The following is a 21,660-nucleotide window of genomic DNA, read 5'->3' on the forward strand; positions in this document are numbered from 1 at the left end:
GGGGTTTTGGGCCTCGATGGGGCAGTTGGGATGGTGCTTGAGGCTGCTTTGATAATGAAAGGTGTCCTTTTTGCAATAGGTTGACATAATGGTTTGCTGAGTTTTCCTTTGAATCTGAGCTTAGGAAATATCTCTTTTTTAAAGCCTAGGCCTGTATTACCTTTGGGCTTTAATTCTGGCAGCAGGGGTTCATGTTGTCCTTGTTTGCAATATCCCAAAGCACTCTAACCATCATACCCCATTCTTTGCATAATGAGGAGACCTTTGCCATACTGATCTGTAGGAAGTTTAACTTTCGGTATATCAATGTTGATGGGATCTTTATAGATCCATTCTGCTAAGTCCTTATCTTGGGTTTCGTCTTCTTTACTCTTTCCAAGGATGAAAGGCGTCAAAGCACATGCTGGCGTGTTTAGTGGTTGCTAGAGTACCTGCTGTGGTTTACCATGTGTTCTAGGAGAAGTGGGCATCTGTCCCACACAAAAGAGTTGACTCAAGTTGTATTCCCCAAGACCTTCCTCTACTATTTTCATTTTAAGCTTTTCTTGCTTGGGTATAGTGGTGTTTGAACTGGCAAGAGAGGCGAGACTTATATATGATGTGGAGGAAATAGCTTCTCTATTATTAGGAACGGTAATCTCTGGTTGATGGTTGATATTATGGCAATACGCAAAGGGATTTGTATCGCCCAAGATTGTGATCTCTACACCGTTATGTGGGAACTTGATACATTGATGGTAGGTAGATGGAACGGCTTGCATGGAATGTATCCAAGGTCTCCCTAACAATAGATTGTATGGTAGAGGAAGGTCCAGAACTTGACAGATGATGTGTTTTACCACCAGGGCCACTCAGATTGGTAGTACCACAGCCCCTTTGGATGACCACTCTGCATCATCATAGGCTTTGATTGTGATCTTCTTATGAAGATCCATGGATTCAATGGCATATCCCAATGCTGTGACCAACTGTAGTGTACAAATATTCAGGCCTACTCCATTATCGATCAATACTCGCTTGATCCTATGCTGGTTAGTAAATCTTTCGATGTGGAGTGAGGCGTTATGAGGTTGCTGGAAGGAAGAGTTGTCACTTTCGGAAAAAGTGAGACAATGTGATGACTTTAGACTTCTAACCATGGCTTGAAATTGGTTTGTATTCAGGTTTGCAGGGACTGACGCCTCTTGGAGTGCTTGATCCAAGATTGTTTTATGAGATGGCGATAGGCGCAATAGCTCTAAAATGGATATAAGCGCAGGCGTTTTATCTAATTGTTCCACAAGATTGTACTGCTTTGGGATGGATGTGGTGCCTTGTGGAGCTGCCTTTATGGTGACCTTACCACGTCGTGTAACAACATTGCAATTTGAGTTGGGATTTTTGAAGGTTATAGTTGCAACTTGTTCATTGGCATCATACAGATGATTTACAGTGTAATTATACGCAGCCTGTGTATAATCAGTGGTATTAGTGCCTCGCCTGGAAGTGGAAGGACCCCTTTGATCTTGTGATGGAAGTGGATTTTTGAACATCAGATGATCATTATTTGTTGTTTTTGGGTCATGTCCTTCAATTTCAATTTCTCCTCTGTCAATAAGATCCTGAATAAGATCTTTCAATCGGTGACAATTACTTGTCTTGTGTCCTCTCCCTTGGTGGAAATCACAGTGTTCAGTATCTCTCCACCATGCAGGTTTGACCTGAGGTTCATAGTTTGATGTTTTAGAGAGAGTGACCAAATTTTGAGAAATGAGTTGTCGCAATACTGTTTCAATGGGTTCCCCTAAGGGAGTGTATGTGCATTTTTGTTTTTGCTGACGAGGTCTTGGTTCATCATGAGATGTGATGCGACCTTGATTGGAAGGAATATTTGTGTTGTTCTGAAGTGGAGGATTTTGTCCTACAAACCGAACCACAGGTTGTGCTGTTTGTATAGTCTTGGTATCCACAACCCCATCGTTGACAATATTCTTGTTTTTGTTCCAGAAGCTTGGTTTATCACTATTGAAGCGTGGGCGAGGACCATCCTTTGGTTCATTATAGATTTTGATGAGTCCTTTCTTGATGAGGGCCCGCTCACATTTCAAACCCTTGGTGATCATATCATTAAAAGAGTCTGTGTCTTTGACATCCAGGTGAAATTCCATTTCTTCATTTAAGTTGGAAATGAATATTTCCACTAGCTCTCGTTCAGGTAACTGAAGAGAACGTCTGCTAGACATTTGGCGCCATCGTTACAAGAATACTGAGGATAGTTCACCTGGTTTTTTGTTTGGTGTTGCATAGATTAGCCATGGTGATGTCGCGTTCAATGTTATGAGAGTAATGAGCTAGGAATTTCTGGATAAGTTCCTCCAATGTTCTAATGCCACCTGATAGTCGGGAAAACCATGATGTGGTTGTTCCTCCCAAGCTTTGGGGAAAAAGGTGCATTAGGTAGGTGTCTTCATATGCCACTTCAAGACAAGCGGAATGAAATTCTCTGACATGATTGCAGGGATCTCCCTTTCCTCTATATTTTTTGAATTTGGGTGTTTCGAATCCTCGTGGAAAGGGTGGCATATAAAGATTCCTATCGAAAGGATAAGGACAGATGTCATTGAGTGAGAATTGGTTGGTCTTGACACCACTATGAAGTTGTTGGGCAAGATTCTCGACTTGTTGCCGCAACATCTCCATTTCAGTTGGAGGAGGAGGTGGTGGGTTACCTCGAAGAATGTTATATCTGATGGGATCTCTACCTCTTTCCTCTTCATGGCGACTTTGTCTTTCTGATGCTTGTCTTAATTGGGCAAGATCAAAGTCAGAGGGGAGTTTTGCTCCTTCTTGAGCGAGTTTTAAGAAGTGAGCATCCGCATTGCTCCTGAGTATTTCGTCAAACAGTCTATTAAAGGGAGGGTTATGTTGAGCCCTTTCTATTGTTGTGGGAGTAGGAGTACTTGGGTTTTCGTCGTTTGCATTTCCTCCAAGTGTTTCTTGAAATTCATTGAGATTTTCCTCTTCTTCTTCTTCCATTTCTATTTCTCGTTGCCTTGACTATGATCGGGTTTGAGCCATTTTGTTTATAAGTTTTTGTTGAAGTTGGGTAAAATGATGATGAGTTTTTGATGAAATGAGAGATTGATGGTTGGTGAATTGTGTTGCATGTAGATCTCTAGCACTTTTAAGGTGGATGTAACTGAATTTCCTTCTTTGAATTGCTTGCTTGTTTTGATAAGTTTTGATGTGATAAGGTGTAGAGAAATTTGAGACGTGTTACAAATTTAACTACCTAGTAATGAGAGGATTCACTCATGAACTAGTTTTAACCTACGTAGATGTGTCTCTTACGATGAGCTTATCCTAGATGTAGAAACAATCTAAAAAGTGATGTGATGTTTTTGATTTCAAGCAATATCTAAAAGAGAACTTGGGACAAGAACCTCTTAATGTTTTGAGAGTTGGGACGGATTGATGATGAAGTGATGATGTATGAGTGAGATAATGGATGAAATGTTTTAACTTCAATAAAAGCTTTGTGTCACAAATGGAACAAACTCTACCTCTTCCCTTTCGGGCGTTGGTGGTATTTCTCGATCTATGTTGTATGTGATGCAAATGTTTGGGAAGAAGTTGGGATTAATCTTGCCTCCTTGGTTTTTGTGATAACTCAAAGCTCTATGTTGCATAAAAGCTCTGCGGTTTAATGACTCTGAATCGAATTCGTTTGTTTTGTCTTGAAGGTAGAGACGCATGTGACGTAGAAAAACTCTATGGGAGACAAAGATTTGTCTATTTAGATAGAAGAATTTCCTCCTTTTGATCAAAGCCTTTGAGCTCAATGGTCTTCTTTTCAAGTTGATATTCTGATGACGCTTCTTCTTTCGCAAGATGTGAAGAATGGTCATAAAGTTTTGATACTTTTGTTGTTTGCACTTTGTTTTTGATGTGTTTGGTTGGATGAATACTTTATTTTTGGAAGTGATTTTCTGATTTTTCTTTGAGAAGAAAACAAAGCAAGCACACAAACACAAGAATGTTGCCTTAAAAGGCACAAATGAGTATGGGTCTAGATCAACTCAATCTTTGGACTTTGTACGACCCTTTCTTTTAGATGTATTTTAAGGTGTATTTCCAAAGCCTGAAGTCGGCTCAATTTGTACTTGGTCTTGACTAACACGAAGACATTTCAAACACTTTTTATCCCTAAGGTCAAATGGCCAGTTGTGATAAATTTAGCCCACATCTTGATATTTCTTCGACTTTGGTACTATATACCTTATAAATCCCGTCGTGGTAGGTAAGGATGTGATATACTAAGTCTTGCACGAGCATAACAAATAGACGATCCCTATGATGGGGGAGTCACCACTTTTATCAAGTCACAAGTGACTTTTCAAAAAGCTATGTTTCTACTCAAGGAAATATGTATGGTGAGTATCTTTGGGAGCAAAACCATCTATGCTCTTGCACTAAATTATATCGCAAATATCTTCAATCAATAGAACGGGTTGGCTACTACTTAAAGGTGTTTAGTCATATTCGATGTTTTTGGACATAAGTTCATTCTGCAGTGACTCACTTAAGAGCCTTGTAACTGGTGGTGGGGCCCATTTGTCCTTTCGGCCAGTTACACTGTAGGAACAGCTATACCCAAGGCTACAGCTTTCACTCTCACCTGATTTCTATAGTGGCTCGAAGGATTTACCGCGCGAGGTCATTCCCAAGAGTGATGTGTCTCTTGGCAGACCTCTCTTAAAAAGATAAAATTTTGAGTGTTACTAACACTTTTCTCTTGCACCTAGGACCACGAAAGCCAAGGGAGAGGATAGTGTGTGTTAGAGGTAGGACCACTCGATTGACTTTTTGCACAAGTGTGCCAAACACAAAAAAACACTTGTTCTTTTTAACCCATCATCGCAATGTGATCTAATTATTTGGAGATGTTGCTCCAACAATCATGATGTTCTTTTTAACTTCAAAAGCAAAATATTTTGTAAACTAGGAAAATGAAATCCTAGTCAACTTAATAAAAAGCACGTCTTGCTTGAAGTAAAATTGTTTTTGAGCTTGAAGAAAAAATGGCTTGTTCTTTTTAGATTTGCCCAAAACAAAGTGTTGATTGTAAATTTCTTTAAGTTGATGCAAGAAAATAAATTTTGTTTTGTTGATTTTAAGCACCAAAACGAAGTTTGTTTCCTAACTTGCAAGAAATAAAATTGTTTTGTATAAGTTTGTGGTTCTTTTTACCTTGGACCAATGAAATTCTTTTTAAGAGCCCAAACAAATGTGTGATTCTTTTTTTTTTTTTTAAGCCCAAATTTGAAATGTGAAGTTAATTTTAAACCAAAATAAAAAGTGAATTCATTTTTAAAACCAACTTTGAAAACAAGTTAGTAAAAAAATAAATCTACCTTTTAATCTAATTTAATTCTGCACAAAAGAGAAAAATAGTTAGTAAAATCCGCTTATTTGGTGGGCTTCTACAAGCCTAATTTTTTTTGGCTTTTTGGTTACAAGGTGATTTGTACAACGTTTTGTTACAATAGCGCTAGTCTGCGTTTGAACAGAGGCGCTATTTAACACAAACACACTAAAAGAAAGGGAAAGACAGAGAGGCAAAAGCGCTGAAACATGGTTAATAGCGCCAAAACAATGTCAAAAGCGCCAAAACAGTTTCAAAAGCGTTGAAATTGATACAATAGCGCTATTGATACAATAACGCTATTGATACAATAGCGCTATTGTACTAACAATAGCGCTAGAACAAGTATCGATAGCACTAGAACGAGTTTAATAGCACTAAAGCGCGACTTGTGTGACATTTTCAACATTCAAACATGCTATTGGTTAAAAAAAATTGATCTTTTTGGTGTTTGGATTCACGTCGGGTTCACCAAATGATGCCCTGCGAAATGGACAAGGTTAGTCTGAGATAAACAACACAAGACACAAGAAAATCGTTAGTGTTACTCAATCAAAAACTAATCTAAACAAGCATATCAAAAGAGATACTAAAAACATGAAAGCATATTTAACTAAAGAAGCAAATATGATGAGGCATCTCCAAATACCTCCTAACATGCTCTTAGCTTCTTCTCCTTTGTTCCTCTCCTCTCCAAGTTCCAAAATAGTGTAGCTCTCAACAACTTTTTGCACTATGGATGCTTATGGAGGATTGAGATTTGAGTATTTTGCTTCAAATGGGAAATGAAAAAATAAAATACTAGATGCTATTAAAATGATTGATTTTAACTAAAATAACAAATATATTAGTTTGCTATGCTAAATGTTCTCTAAAATGCTTATAGGTTAAATGCATACAAGTTTTCAGGATCTGGATTATGAAAAAATAAGCTCTATTTATAGAGAAAATAAAGCAATGGATGGTTGAGATTGAGTAATCTCAACAAGGGTCAGGATTGAATGATTTCAAATCCATGTGAGGGCTTTCAACCCAATCCCAGGATGACAAGTGTCAATGTGAGATAGGTTGAGAGGAGATGGAATAAACATTAAATGCTTGATATGACCTTGGGAGTTACAGTCAAGGTTAGTTGAATGAATAAACTTTTTATTCAAAGAATAAAGTTTTTATCCAATGGATAAACTCTTGTGCAAATGTGAAAACGATGAATATGGTCAAAACAATAAATGTTTGGGGAGACAAGTTTGAAATAACCACATGTAAGAGCCATAAATGGTCATGTAAGAGCCATTAGTAGTCTTGGAAGACTTTGGGGGTTAATTTGTTGAACACACAAAGCATTAAATGATTTTCAAATATTTTTGAAGTCTTTGAGAAGTGACTCCATTTTGCTTAGGAATGTGACAATAATTAGGGGGTGGATTAGGCTAATTAGGAAGGGGTTAGAAGAATCTAAAAGGGGATTAGATTTTGCAAATGGATTTGGTGGGTGAGGGAAAATAGAATTTTATTAAAAATAAAAATTCATTTATTTCAATAAATGTGTGCAAGTTGCATTTGTAGGAAAATGCAAGTGGGGGGGGATAATGATTTAAATAAATGTTTTTATTTAATTTATTTAAAAGAGAAAAAAAAGATTTTAATTAAATAAATAGATTTTATTTATTTAATTGATTGAAATTCGGTTTAATGAATTAATTAAAATAAATTGAATAATTTATTTAATTAATAGGAGAATGTTTGGAGAATACATTAATTAAATATTAATTTAATTAACTGATGGCTAGTGGATTTTTAATCAAATAAATAGCGAATATTTATTTAATTAAACCAGACAGATTTGTGTGACTACAAGTATACTTATTTTTTAATGATTAAATAAAAAAACATTTATATTTGTGATTCAATGTTATAAAATCATATTGTATATATTAAAATGATTAAAAAGGAAATGGTTTTCAAAAAATATTAATAAAGAATAGAATGATTTTTAAAAAATGATACAAAATTATAATCATAAAATATACATACTTTGGTCTATTCTTTTTTATAAAAATATTTGTTATGTAATGCTTGTAATGAAATAATTTATTTATTTATACTTTGGCATCTTTATTTTGTATGGTGTCATTAGAAAAATTGTAACCCATTGGGGAAAACATCCACATAATAATTTAATCCATTTGTCGTACCCTTTATGCATTAAAAATTATAATCATAAAATATACATATTTACAAGATTATCAATAAAAAAATAAAAAAAAATATTTAAAATAGAAAATTATTTTTTAAAACATAAAAAAAAAATTTAAAAACCTATAAATTTTCTCCTATAACACCAAATTTTTCCATCCAATTTTAGATAAATAATTTCTAATTTATAAATATAAACCTCAACTTTAAATAAATCAAGTTTATTTTAAAAAGAAAAACAATAATCACTTTTGATTGGTGTAAAATAAATCCAACAGTAGTGACGACAAATACTAATAATATTCTACTAAAAAATTATTTCACATCATTGCATGTCTCTATTTAAACATGGTTGACCTTTTCCTAATATCCATAGAATTATACCGGAAAATAAATGATCATTCACATCCTAAAAGGCCACAATTTGTTCTTAATTTTGACGAGTGCGTCGTATTCCCTTTTTCTAACACATCTTTTTCAATCTTTAATGTGCCTATATATTAAACATTTTTAAGATCTAAATTTGATCAGCAAGACCATTATCGAACGAGAATTCTAATGGTGATGATATATTTTAAAACATATCTTTTCATCCATTTGCCGTACCCTTCATGCATTAAAAATACCTATGTAACTCTCGAATGAGTTTTAGTTGTCATTAGTCGAAGGGCATCTTTATTTTGTATGGTGTCATTAGAAAAATTGTAACCCGTTGGGGAAAACATCCACATAATATGGAAATTGTGTAAAGCTTGAAGACGACTTGAGCAGGTCGATTCAGTCCTTTAAGGGCCAACCCAAAATATATGTCATTCTATAGTATCATTACTACATTGAATCCAAATATTTTATGTATGCATGGTTGCCTAGAATAACAATCTGGAGAAATCATAAACTATCAAATCCCATAATATGCATATTAGAAGAGACCCAATTCTAGGAAACCGTACTGTTACCAGAGTGAACCTGGTGGTGAAGTGTGTACTTTATAGAGGATGCCACATGTTTAAAACTAATAGGAACATGCAACTTGTTGAACAATATATGAAACGAATTGAAAAAAATTCCCTTGTAGAACCTACTCAAGGAGATATAACACACCAAATTGGTGTTTTGCATAAAAAGAAAAAAAAAACCTTTACCTCCTATCTTTTATACAACATTTATGCGTTCGACCGTGCCACCAACTCCTCACTATATGAGATTTGATTCTTTTTTAATCATGGGCCATGGAAGACAAGTATTCGCACAAGCAGATACACAATATAATTTGTTATCATGCCCATTATAACTGAATCACCACAAGACACATAATTGCTGTCGTACACAAAAAAATTCCACAATATTCGAAAATATAGCCTTAGGTAAGGTTATATCATAGAACAATACATTATAGAGCACTCTAGAATCTTATTATGAGAGCAATATGTAAATAACTTAAATGATATCAAATAAATTAATACAAGTTCTTTCTTTATATACAGTCTCTAATCTGTTACATTAGGGTAGGATACACCCTCAACCAGCCAGTCACCAGTTTGACTTGAAATGATTAAACCCACAATTATCACTGATGATCATGAAGTGCGATCCGAAACATTGGTGCAAGCCAAAATCACAGATTTTTCCATAAGCTCCTCCTTAAAAATATAAAATACAGCATGTGTGCTATATGTTGGATACTTCATAACCCCAATACAAATTAGGATATGCATGTGAAGCAACCAAATGATATGATTCTCTGAAAATTGCAGACAATTAGATTTAATTTGCTCATTTAGTTTATGTGTTTTCATGAGGAACCCATTGTATGAGAAGCAAACTTGTTGCTCCTTCCTTAAAGAATCAATTAAAGCAGTACATTGTATCAGAAATAGTTGATAGGATTTGACGAGTACTTTCTATGTATCATTGAGTAAGATGATGTATGAAGCATATGGGATCTCTCCCATTTTGTGGCCAAAAATGATCTATTCAACTAAGACAAAACAGACGACTGCCCAAATTACATTTCCCTTCTCAAAGGCAAAAGAAACTACTCAATGTTTATCAAGTATTTCAACGAAGTAAAATTCATGAAAAGTTATCATTTGTTCTTCCCCTCAAAGGTCGACAGGTAATGATAGAGGACTTTCCATCAGCTATAACCATTATTAGATGCCAAATAGTTAGCCCTAGTTAAGTGGTGCACGAATACTCTAAGTGGCAGGAACTACCAATTCGAACATGAACAGACAGAAATAGCATAAAACCCAGATGAAAACATTTGTTTAAAATCTACATAGCTCATACAAAAATGGGATCCATTCTGCAGGTACAGTAGACATCTGTGGTTCTAAATGAGAATGTGGGGTAAACTTTTGAGTGGATGCCATGTAGCTTCACTTATCTACACCCAAGAGAATGAGATCTAGCACTTAAATGCTCTAAAATTACTGCTGAGAGGACATCAACCCAAGTGTCAGGTAGACCAGGAAGGCACCAATGCATGCAATCTTGGCCCCATATTGCGACTGCATCCTTTTTTCCGAGCCATATAGCAGGATGAGCATCAGCACGAAACTCACTCAAATGGGTTAAATCCAACAAATTGATACTTGTTCCTTGCAATGCATGTTTTATGATAGCATTCACTTCCCTAGCTTCTCGGTTTATTCCACCATTTTTTGGTTCAAACCAATATTCTAACTGTCAAACAAAGAAGTGCAAATAATCAATGCTTGCATTAGTGAATGCTTGATATCCAACAGGGAATCCACACATCCAAATCACTTCTGTTCACAAATACTTACGGCAAAAACAATAGTCTATAAAATGTTAAAGGAAATTAACTTAGTTCCAGTGTTCGAAGGTGGAGATTTAGTAAAGAATTAAGTTTCATGGATTCATTTTTCAGTAGATTCTGAAAGACAGACCATGACATAATACATGACAAGAAGAGGAAATGTCAACTTCCAAGATTTTATTAAGAAAACACTTTGTACTTACTACTGGCCATACCTTATTTTCTTCGAGAAGTGAGTCAAATGTGCAACTTCCATTTTGATTCCACTCACCACCATCGAAGTGCCTTGGAGACTGTGTCCTCCAGATCTTTAATCTGTCCTTTGGAACTGTCCTTTCAATATATGATCCCATGCTTTGTAGAACTATATTAAGTCCATCTCTTATACTCAATGAGGGAGAAATAAGATTTCCTTCTCTATAAAATACAAGAGGTTTCTCTTTAGGAAATTTATCTGAACCCCACCTGCAAACATATATCAAGGTAGAAGGATAACTGTCAAGTATCCTACCAGTTCCGTGGAATTTTTTCAAATCTCACATTAAAAACCAGTTAAGAACTTAAAATTCAACAGAATCATATCTTCCACGGTTTAAAGAAATAGGAAGGCTAACTGCATTAAGATTTAGTTGAAATTTCAGATCACACAGCTTTAACTACTGCATATATAATTCAATTGCAGATAGATAAATCCTACAACTATAAAGCCACGGACCAATCATTCATATATAAAATTAAGAGCAGATACTATCACAAATCATTTCGATTATTGCAATAAACTGGGAAACAAGCTAGTAAAGGGGCCTACAAAACAGTACTGATATAATTAAGCATGGCTGATGCTATAACAGCTCTGCAGTAGTTTATGAAGTAATAATCCAAAGTCTCTTACCACTAGAAACAAGTATAGCACGTGAGATGTGAAGAATCCTCAAAGGTTTCCGGCTACATCTTGCTTGACAAGATGACAACTAATACATGAGCAGGAAAAGCATGGAATAAAAAAAAGCTCCAGATCAGTCAGTAAGTTTGGCTTTTGTTTTACCATCAAAGTGAAAATTTAAATAGGCCATACAGCAGGTACTAGACCTTAGTGATCTCTAAAATTTGAAGTATCGACACAGGAAATCTATCAGAATCATCTGCAACCTTCAATTAGCATATAGTTTCTCTTTCCAAGAAACACTTGAACTGACGAATGAGGGCAACCTGTTTAACAGTGAAGAGTTTGAACAAGAGAGGAAAGGGCAAAAACATTCAAATATGTTCCATCTTTTAGAATATTACATTTATATATAGATGCCCCAAACAAGGAGCCATTCATGGTCTTAGAAACTTCTCTACTAGTTGAGATCCAATGTTTAATTTCAATTTGTTCATGATAATATTTACCACCCAGCATCTCAAGATGACTCGTATTTTTTTACACTTCAGACATTGGCAGTGCAATAATTGTTGAGAATGCATCTCAACTAATTAGATGATATGAAATATAACTCCTAAAGATTAAAGTTTAGAATATTATATTGATTTCTAAAATCCAACCTAAAATAAATTATCATAACATTCAAGAACATGAACATCATCATTATCCACTAGTCAAGAGTCAAGACCCATTTTCCATTAAAGGATTTGTGACCTTCATTCCTCCAAGAATTAAAAATTACAAGAAATAGCTTTGCATTTTGACACTCGTACATATAATATTTCCCATTGTAAGTAGCTCAACTGAGGAGTAAGGGTCAGTTCCATATGAGGGCAACAATAGTTGAATTAGGCTAATTACTATTATCATATTATTGCATTAGCAGGAATCATGTTATTGTTAATTTCTTTTCTCTTCTCCTGACCCTCTAAATGCATTTCCAAATCATATATTTTTGTGTAAAATCAACATGGGATATCCCAATCATGGGTGATGCCAATTGCTGTGATCAAGAATTCAGAAAATAAAAAACTTCAGCAGTTAGTGCCATTTGAAAACATTCAAAGTAGTGAATCCAATGATTTTTTCATGAAGAAAAATCCCCACAGTGCAACAAGGAATAACTAAAATAGCCAAGTAACTTGATGAGTCAATGTATTAAAGAGCCAATTCTGGAATGTCTGTTTCAGGTAAAGAAATTTGCATTGTGATGTGGTCAGAAAATGTTGGCATATTACAGGGCAATATTTTTCTTCATATTTGTTTACATTTATGACTCAAGGACCAAGCAGAATCACATATCATGTAGAGGCAGAATAGTGCATTCATAAGCTACTTGCACTTGAAGAGGCATTAAATGTATACTCATCTAGGATTTTCTGACACTTTGTTTATTACTAACTTCAACTACTATGCCTTATGAACTAAGGCAGCTTAAACAAATTCTGGAATTATATTAAGAAGATCCTATACTAACAGGCAAATTCTGACAAAACTTATATGCTCGTCCAAATATGCCTCCAAGCAAGAAAGGCGACTAATTAGAAGCATGGCTTTCCAGAAGTGACTTTTTGATGAAATGCATTGGTTTCAGTTGGTATCTTGATTTCTGTGGATATGTAAATTTCATTCTTTCATCTGCAGAGTTGCATTAAAGGATATGGTTTAGGCTAGTTTTGTCAGCTAGAATGCTAGATGGCTAACAATGGCATGAAGAAATAAACTGGTGATTCTGGCAGTGCCAGTTTAATATCTTTCCTCATAACAATTAAAAACCTAAATTCATTTGAAGTTTGTTCCTCGGCAAAAAATATTCCTTTGCTGTGGTCTTTACTCCCATCTCAAGTTTCCACCTTTATTATGGCCTGGGTGGTTAAGCCTTTATCTAAAGATAGCATAATGTTTACACTATTTAATCAAGCTTTGACTATGTGTCTAGTGTGATGCATCTTCCCTTTTTCTTATCCACCCTGTAGCATTCTTATTCCTTGAAAAAATTCCAAATACTGTGCCCATAAATATATTCTCAAATCTTCCTTTGGGAGGAACTTTCATATAAAACATATTCAGAAAGGTCTTCAATCGGTATACATTAATCTGTTACATATGCTTCTCTTCCCTCAATATCTTTGACAGAAGATATTATTCTTAATTAACAGATCAAATTCAGCCGTAGTCATCAAATGTCTTTATTAGTTGGCTATCTGGCTTGGACAAACTTGCAGAGTATTTATTTCAGATCAGACATCTTTTTATGAATTTACAGTAACAGTCCTTTGTAGCTAAAAGCCTGCCCTATTTTTAGATCCTCTTAAATTATGTAACTTGATTTATAACGACATAAAAAATTAACTTTGATGGAGCTAGTTGGAGGAAGCCAAGCAAAACGGCAATTTGAAGTGTTATTTGCAAAACACTTGTTAAATGCAGCATAATTGCTAATACCAGTATTGTTTCCAAAATTGACACAGAGACCCTAGCATTGTAGCATTTCATTTACTCGGCATTCCACTTCATCATAAATGTATAAATTATATTCAATTACCAAGGCTTAAAGCAGGAAAGACTTGGCAAAAACTGGGAATTAAACAATCATGTACTGATCGTAAAAATATAGAGAAAAAAAATGTCATTTCATGTCGAATATGGTGCATGTGGATAAAAACAAACATCATACATTGAGAAAATTGCTGGGACTTTTAAAAAATCTATTTTCGTTTTTACCTGAGAGGATTTATAAAAATACATACAATTAGCCCTAAAACAGTTGGTCACTCTGTTATGAAGCATGACCTACTATTCAAGGCATACCCCTGTGTTTTTACCTAAACCTACATTAAGATGTAAATTAAAGGGAAAACACTTGTTATGGTTTACAAATTTAACTCCTAAATCAAATCTGTTCAAAGTTAACTTGATTGATAAATACCAACCCTATGCCAAAAATGTTAAATTTGCCTTAGCGCTGTATTTTTGTCTCTAGGTAAAAATGAGCCACAATGGATATATGAAAAAAAAAATCAAAACCACTTTTTGAAAAACTTAGTAATGGCACAACTTCCACACAAAAAAGGGAGCGATGGAAGGGGAGTTGCAGAGCAATGAGGGAGGGAGGAAGAAAACAGACAAGAATGGAGACAATCTGATTGAGGACAGCATTAGGTACAGATACAAACATGATGGCATACAAACGATCGATCTCTCTGAGGAATTGGAAGTAGATTATGAACTTATGAATAATCTGGCAGTTAATTGTCAGTTTATTGGCTCCAGAAAGAAAAGGGAGGTAATTAGAAATTGGATCAAGGATGTTTGGAGGACAGAATGCATAATCAAATTTATGCCAAAGAACTTTTTCATTGTTATTTTTGCAGCAATAGAAAAGAAGAATAAGGTTTTACAAGGGGGGCTACAGATGTATGAGAATGATCCTCTGTATATACAAAAATAGTGTCCCAATTTTAATCCTGTAGAATTGTCCCCATATGAATCGGCTGTGTGGGTCAGACTCTATAACCTGCCCATTGAATGTTGGTCTGAGGAAGGATTGAAGAAGATAGGAAGGTCACTGGGAACATTGATTTTGAAGTTGACACTGATCTAGTAGATGCAGATTCTTATATTTATGCCAGACTTAGGATTGCTGCGGTTAGAAGGATTCCCAAAGAGATTAGGATCTGCACTGGCAAAGTGCATTGGAAACAAGAAATTGAATTTGAAGAGAACAAACGATTGTGCTTGCTATGCCACCAAAGAGATCATTCCGAAGACAATTGTAATCGATTGTTTAGGAAGGTCCAAAAATGGGTGCCCAAGAAGAATGTTGTAGTTCAGGACAAAGTAAAAACAGTTAAGGATTCGGTTAATGGCAAAGGGGAGAGTCAAGAGAATAACTGTTTGAACCTTTCTATAAATCAGAACAGAGATAAGTCAGAGAAGGATAACATCCCTGTACCAAATGGGGAATCAAGTTCGAAGAAGGATCAGGAGGGAATACAAACACTTCAGGAAGAAGTGTTGTAGGTGTCTCTGTCAAAATAGCATCGCCTAAAAATATTATGGATGGCCAAGCGTTTACGAAGGAAGACAGTAAGAACGAATGTACAAGACGAATGTTGGTTATCGGAGGGAGAAGTTTCAGGTGAGGATGAACTTGACATTGTAGATACAAGATGCACTAGTCAATCTGCATCAAAGGTATTGGGGGAAGGAAAGAAGAATAGGGGAAGAAAGTCTAACCGGCAGAAGAGAGAAGATGAAGCAGTAGAAAAAGGACTTTTAAGTGTTACTGAATTTCTTAAAATGACCAACGGAGCCAAATCCTCCCTTGGGAATCAATGAAGATCCTCTCATGGAATGTCAAGGGCCTTTCGGCTCCTAACAAAAGGCACTTGGTCAAGCGCTTACAAAAGATAAAATTCAACTCAGAATCAGGCAAGATTTTTCTGAAGTATTGTAGGAGATGGGAAGGTTGGTTTCAGGATGCATGTGGGCAATTGGGAGGTCTGGGTATTCTCTGGAATCCAAACATAGTCAAAATTGTTGAGGTAGAAACTAGCAGTAATTGGATGTTATGCCAAGTTATTTGCAGATCCTCCAATTTGGATTTTCACATTTTCAACATTTATGAGCCCACTCGTACAGAGACAAGCTTGCATTATGGAATATTCTCAAGGAAAAAATGGTTTGTAATAAAACTATCCTAGGAAGGGATTTCAATGCCATACTGAACCCAAAGGAGAAGAGCAGAGGCATTTTGAAAATGGAATAAGATCATGACAGACTTTGGAGAATTTGTAGATTCCTCGAAACTGGTTGATATAGTGCCCAAAAATGGATTGTTCACTTGGACTAATAGATGAGTGGAATTCACCAATATTGCTAAAAGACTGGATTGATTCCTCCTAAGCCAGTTCTGGATGGTAAACAACTTTTCTATTAGTTCTTCCATTCTACCTATTTCAATCTCTGATCATTTTCCAGTTATTTTAGAGATAGTAATGACTAATAAACCAAATAAAGGGTACTTTATATTTCAATCTATGTGGTGGATGACAAGTTGGAATCTTGGTGGAGAAAGAGTAATACCTTTAAAGGCACTGTTAGTTTCTGTTTTACACAGATTGATCTTTATCAAAAATAAATTAAAGGACTGGAACAGGGTAACTTTTAAAAATATTTTCTCAGAAAAATTGGTGGTGGAGACAGAATTAAATGCCCTCAATGAAAGTAATTAAAAATGGTATGAAATTGGAAAACTTTTTGAAAGAAAAAACTCTAAAAGAGAACCTAGCGGAGCTATTGGCAAGGGAGGAACTTTATTGTAAAGACAAAGCAAGGGAGTTATGGATTAGAGATGGTGATGCAAATTCAAAACAATTTCATGCCTCTGTTGCAGAAAGAAGATCAGTAAACTGCATTGAGAGAATCAAATTGGAAAACAGTTCATGGTGCACAAATGGAGAAGGAATTGGTAAAGAAGCAGAAAGATATTTTTAAACTATTCTGGACAGCGCTCAAACAGATTGCACAATTTGGGGTGAAGTCCTTAACTCTATCCCACAGGTGCTAATGGCAGAGCACAATGCTATGTTGGAAGAATCATTCAAATTAGAGGAAAACAAAGTCGTTGCCTTTCAATTGCATGCTGACAAAGCACCAGGGCCTAATGGCCTACCTGCAAGCTTTTACCATCGGTGTTGGCATTTCATGGGAGAAGATGTTCTCCAGTTGGCTGAAGACATCAGGAAAGGACATAGATTTGTAAAGGACTTGAATAACACAGTGGTGATATTGATTCCAAAGAAAGATGTCTGTGAAACCATGAGCGATTATAGGCCCATTTCACTATGTAACTCAATATATAAGATTATATCTAAAGCATTGGCGAATAGACTTAAAAGATCGCTGGGCAAGTTAATATGTGAAGAGCAGAACGGGTTTACTCCTGGAAGGGATATCGCCGATAGTATCATATTGGCTTCAGAGACGATACATTCTATTAAAGCGGAACATTTGAGAGATATGGTTATAAAACTGGATGTTAGTAAAACATATGATAAAGTCTGTTGGGCCTTTTTACTGGAAGTTACGAGTAAATTTGGTTTTAGCAAGAATTGGAATAATATTATTAGCAACTGTATATCATCTCCAAGATTCTCCATCATGGTGAACGGATCAATGTATGGTTTTTTTGAAGTTTCTAATAATTCGAGGCAGGGAGATCCAATATCTCCATTCTTGTTTGTAATTTTGGCATAAGTCTTAAGCAGGCGGATCAGATTTAGGAGGGAGTTGGGTATATGGAAAGGTATTAAATTTCATGACGATTTGAGTCCAATTTCCCACTAAGTTCACTGATGACACTACTTTGTTTGGAGAAGCATCAATCAGAGAAGCAGAGGTTATCAGGGACACACTAGAGGAGTACTCTATTGCTTCAGGTCAGAACATGAACAAGAACAAGTCTGAAATATTCTTTTTCAATATTAATAAAGTTTCTCGAAGAAGAATTTCAAAAGTGCTCAGGTTTCAGATTTCCTCGCTCCCTTCCAAATATTTAGGGGCTCCTTTGCTGGTGGGGCCTAACAGATCTAGCCTATGGGAAGACATTACCAATAGATGTCATTCCAAAGCAACAGCATGGAAAAATAAATGGTTGTTGCAGGTGGGCAGAATCATCATGATTAAAAGTGTATTATCTGTAGTACCGATATATGTGATGTCATGTTTCAGGCTCACCCATAAGATCATTGCGACCCTTGAAGGTTATTTAAAAAAGTTCTTATGGGCTGGCACCAAAGAAGTGAAGAAAATACCTTTAATCAATTGAGATACAGCTTGTCTTCTAAAATCAGAAGGAGGAGCAGGACTTAGGAGTATGGATTTGCAGAACATTTCAATGGGTGCCAAACTTACTTGGAAGATGTATAGATATCCCAATAAGCCTCGGTGTAGAATTATGATAAAAAAATATGTGGACTCTGATGATAATGCTAGGATTCTTACCATGGCTAATTTAGGGGGAGGATCAGCCATTTGGAATTTTATTTGGGAAAGTAGAACCATCATTACAAATCATCTTTCTTGGAAGATAGGGGATGGGAAAAAAGCAAAGTTCTGGAGAGATTCCTGGAACGGAGAGTCCGTATTGGCTGATCATTTTAGCAATAAAGATTGGATCACAGAGACAGAGAATAGAATCGAAATCTATGTGGCGGACTATGTTAGGTAGAAAGATGAAGGCAAGATGTCCTATGGATGGAAATCAATTGAGGATTGTATGCCTGCTTCTTTGAATAGGGAGATTCTTAGGGATATACTAAAAATAGGAGTACAACACTGTCTCAGGAGGAAGATTTGATTGTATGGTGTGCTGCTAAATCAGGAGACTATAGAGTTAAACTTGGGTATGAAATCCAAAGAAGGCACATGGAGGGGGCTGAATGGCCTTTGCAGTTATGTTGGCCTAAAAGTGTTGCCCCTCGAGCTGGGGCTTTCCTATGGATGGTTCTACATAAAAGAGTGCTGACAGGAGAAAGATTGAAGAAATATGGCATGGTACGGCCTAGTATTTGTCCACTTTGTCTTTACAGTGAGGAGACAATTAACCATCTTGTTATTGCTGCCCATTCACTATTGCATGTTGGGATTGTCTTTCGGAATAAATTGGATGGCAATCTGTTAGAACAGCTGGACTGAAAGAATTTCTTTGGGGATGGCCCATTATAGATACGAAATCAGCCTGGGGGAACATTTGGCTGGTGCGACCCTCAATGGTAGTTTGGAAGATCTGGAAAGAAAGGAACCGGAGAGTGTTCAGTGACATTGCCATGCCTCTGGAACAAGTTATTTCAGATATCAATAAGGCCATCTGTGAAGTTGTTAACACAAAAGTGGTTAATAAGAAAATTACACGTCTCTTGTTGGGATAGAAGAATGCAAATGCTTTGGACAAAACTAGAAACAAGCCAGGTTAAGATCGTACACAAATCCACTAGTAGAATGGAGGCTCATTGGAAACCCCCTGCATATGGTTGGGTCAAACTCAATGTGGATGGAGTGGTTAGGAGTAACCCGGGGGAGGCTAGAGTCAGTTGTATCATCATGGGCCATGAAGGTAATTGCCTATGGGCTTTACATGGCTTCATTGAAATAGCTTCTAATAATGAAGCGGAGATGGACACGATGGACAGGGGCCTTCGTTTGTGCATATCCAAAGGATGTTTGAGAATCAACATAGAAAGTGATTCTCAGCTGTGTGTGAATGCCACAACCAAAGGGTACATTTTCAATTGGATACTTTAAAAATGGATTCCAACAATCAACGTTTGGCTTTCTAAATTATCAGATTACACCATATCCTATGTATTTCGAGAATCAAATAAAGGTGCATATTTTCTTGCAAACGGGAATAGATTGCAAATTGGACGAACGCCTCTTGGTCCAATCACTTGGCAGCAGCCATCATAATGAAGTCTCGGGTTATGACCATGTAAGCATAAACTGTTTCCTTTTTAACTTAAATTTGACAGCCACTTATGCATCAAAGTATTAATATTTAACAATAAACATAATATTAGTAATGTCATTTAATAATAAAATAGCTATAAGTAAATATATCAAAGTAAAAACAAAACAAAACAAAACAATGGCTTTTCCAAAAGCAAAATTGATAGTTACAAAAGTAAAAAAAACTCTTTTTGTAAAAATAATGTATAGATAAAATAAAATAATTCTTAACTAAAAATTGAATGTTGTGTGTCCATGTATGTATGCAATAAATAATTTAATTCTTAAGTAAAATAGAATAACTCTTAAGTAAATAAAACAACCAGAAACTGATATTGCTCAACATTTTTTAGATAGATGTATTTAAGATTTTTGCTTGACAGATAAAAACGGCCTTGGGGGCCATACCCATAAATTGTTTTGAAAACAAAGGATAATAGTATCTGGTAGCTTAAACAAACCTGAGGTGCCGAATTTGAAAAACCTAAGGTGCCTTTAAAAAAATCCCCAGGGATTATTACATTCAATGCAACTTCTATTATTCCTATATATATATATAGCCACAAATCACTTGGTCCTATGTGTAGATCTACCCCTCAAGACCATTATCCATGTCATTTTTGCTATCTATTGTTTTTGCTTCTAATGCAAAGGACTAGTCCACCTCATTTTGAGCAGTCACCCTTGTGGCAAATTTATGAAAGCAAACCCCCATTTTGCCTAGTGCAAACGTGGACTGTCATTGTAGCTAAATGTAGCGATGATGAATGGAATCCATGAAGATGACCCAACATAAACCTAAACTAATCGCCATAAGCCACTACTAATTGGGAAACTCAAACCTGAGATTGCCAAATTGAGGACTGAACTGAGACCTTATCACCATTGTAGTTTGATTATGATCAAAGATACCAATCCTTTCACCATGACAGTTTCCCCTACCTCCAAAGGACCCCAACAAACATTGCAAAAATGTCAATATTAACATGATAATGGTGATTTGCTGAATGAAAAAGCCAAGAAGAAAGATCCCGTTGGTAGAAATTGTTTAATAAGAAGCATGGTAATGTTGCATCTACAAGAGACTTAGATGAAGAAAATTTCTTATATGCTATGGAAACAAAGGCCTCTACCTCAAACAACTTAATCTGATATGTTGATTTTGGTGCATCCAAGCATATGATAGGCAAATAGGAGCGCTTTTGTGATCTCACTTCATCCACCTCCTATGGGCCAGTATCCCTCAGTGATAACACATCGTATGAAGATCAGGGTATTGGCAATATCTCTTTGCCCCTCAAAAATCACAAATGTAGAATTACAAAGTTTCTATATGTTCCACAGCTCACAAAGAACCTTCTCTTAGTAAGTCGCATACTTGAGCATAACTCGGTTTAAACTTATTGATGTCACACATGAAGATAAGGCCCTTGCAATAAAAACTCATGCATCGCAACTCTTTGGCATTGGAGATTTGGCCATCTCACTTTTGGCCATATTTTTGCACTAAGGGAGATATGGTGCAAGGTCTTCCCTATTACTTTTCCCAGTGCACCGAAATAGAGCCTTAAGTCCCTTAGAATTGGTTCACGCTGATCTAAATAAATTGATAGCTCCAAGTCATAACATTGGTAGGTATTTTCTATTCTTTGTGGATGACTATTCTAGAAAAATGTGGGCCTATTGTTTGGCTCACAAAAATCAAGCACCTGAGAGATTCAAAGAATTTTGAGCCCTTCCAGAAAGGTCATCAAGTCATTCTCTTAGAGCCTTTTGCTCAGATCAAAAGGGGTAATTCACAAGAAATGAATTTTTCAAACTACCTTCAAGAACATGGAA

General features: G+C 35.8%; 1 protein-coding gene across 1 annotated transcript in view; it reads right to left on the bottom strand.

The window, feature by feature from the left end:
• Nucleotides 1–9,462: 9,462 nt before the first annotated feature.
• Nucleotides 9,463–21,660, bottom strand: part of LOC131040526 (protein trichome birefringence-like 12) — a 35,512-nt gene continuing 23,314 nt past the window's right edge. Inside the window, exons 3-4 of the mRNA XM_057973473.1 lie at nt 10,601–10,850; nt 9,463–10,288 (exon numbers count right to left, since the gene is read on the bottom strand). Coding sequence (XP_057829456.1) covers nt 9,986–10,288; nt 10,601–10,850 — 553 coding nt within the window. The 3' untranslated portion in view covers nt 9,463–9,985. The remainder of the gene's footprint in view (nt 10,289–10,600; nt 10,851–21,660) is intronic.

This window comes from Cryptomeria japonica, chromosome 6 (assembly GCF_030272615.1).
Source record: "Cryptomeria japonica chromosome 6, Sugi_1.0, whole genome shotgun sequence".
In the NCBI taxonomy this organism is placed as follows: Eukaryota; Viridiplantae; Streptophyta; class Pinopsida; order Cupressales; family Cupressaceae; genus Cryptomeria; species Cryptomeria japonica.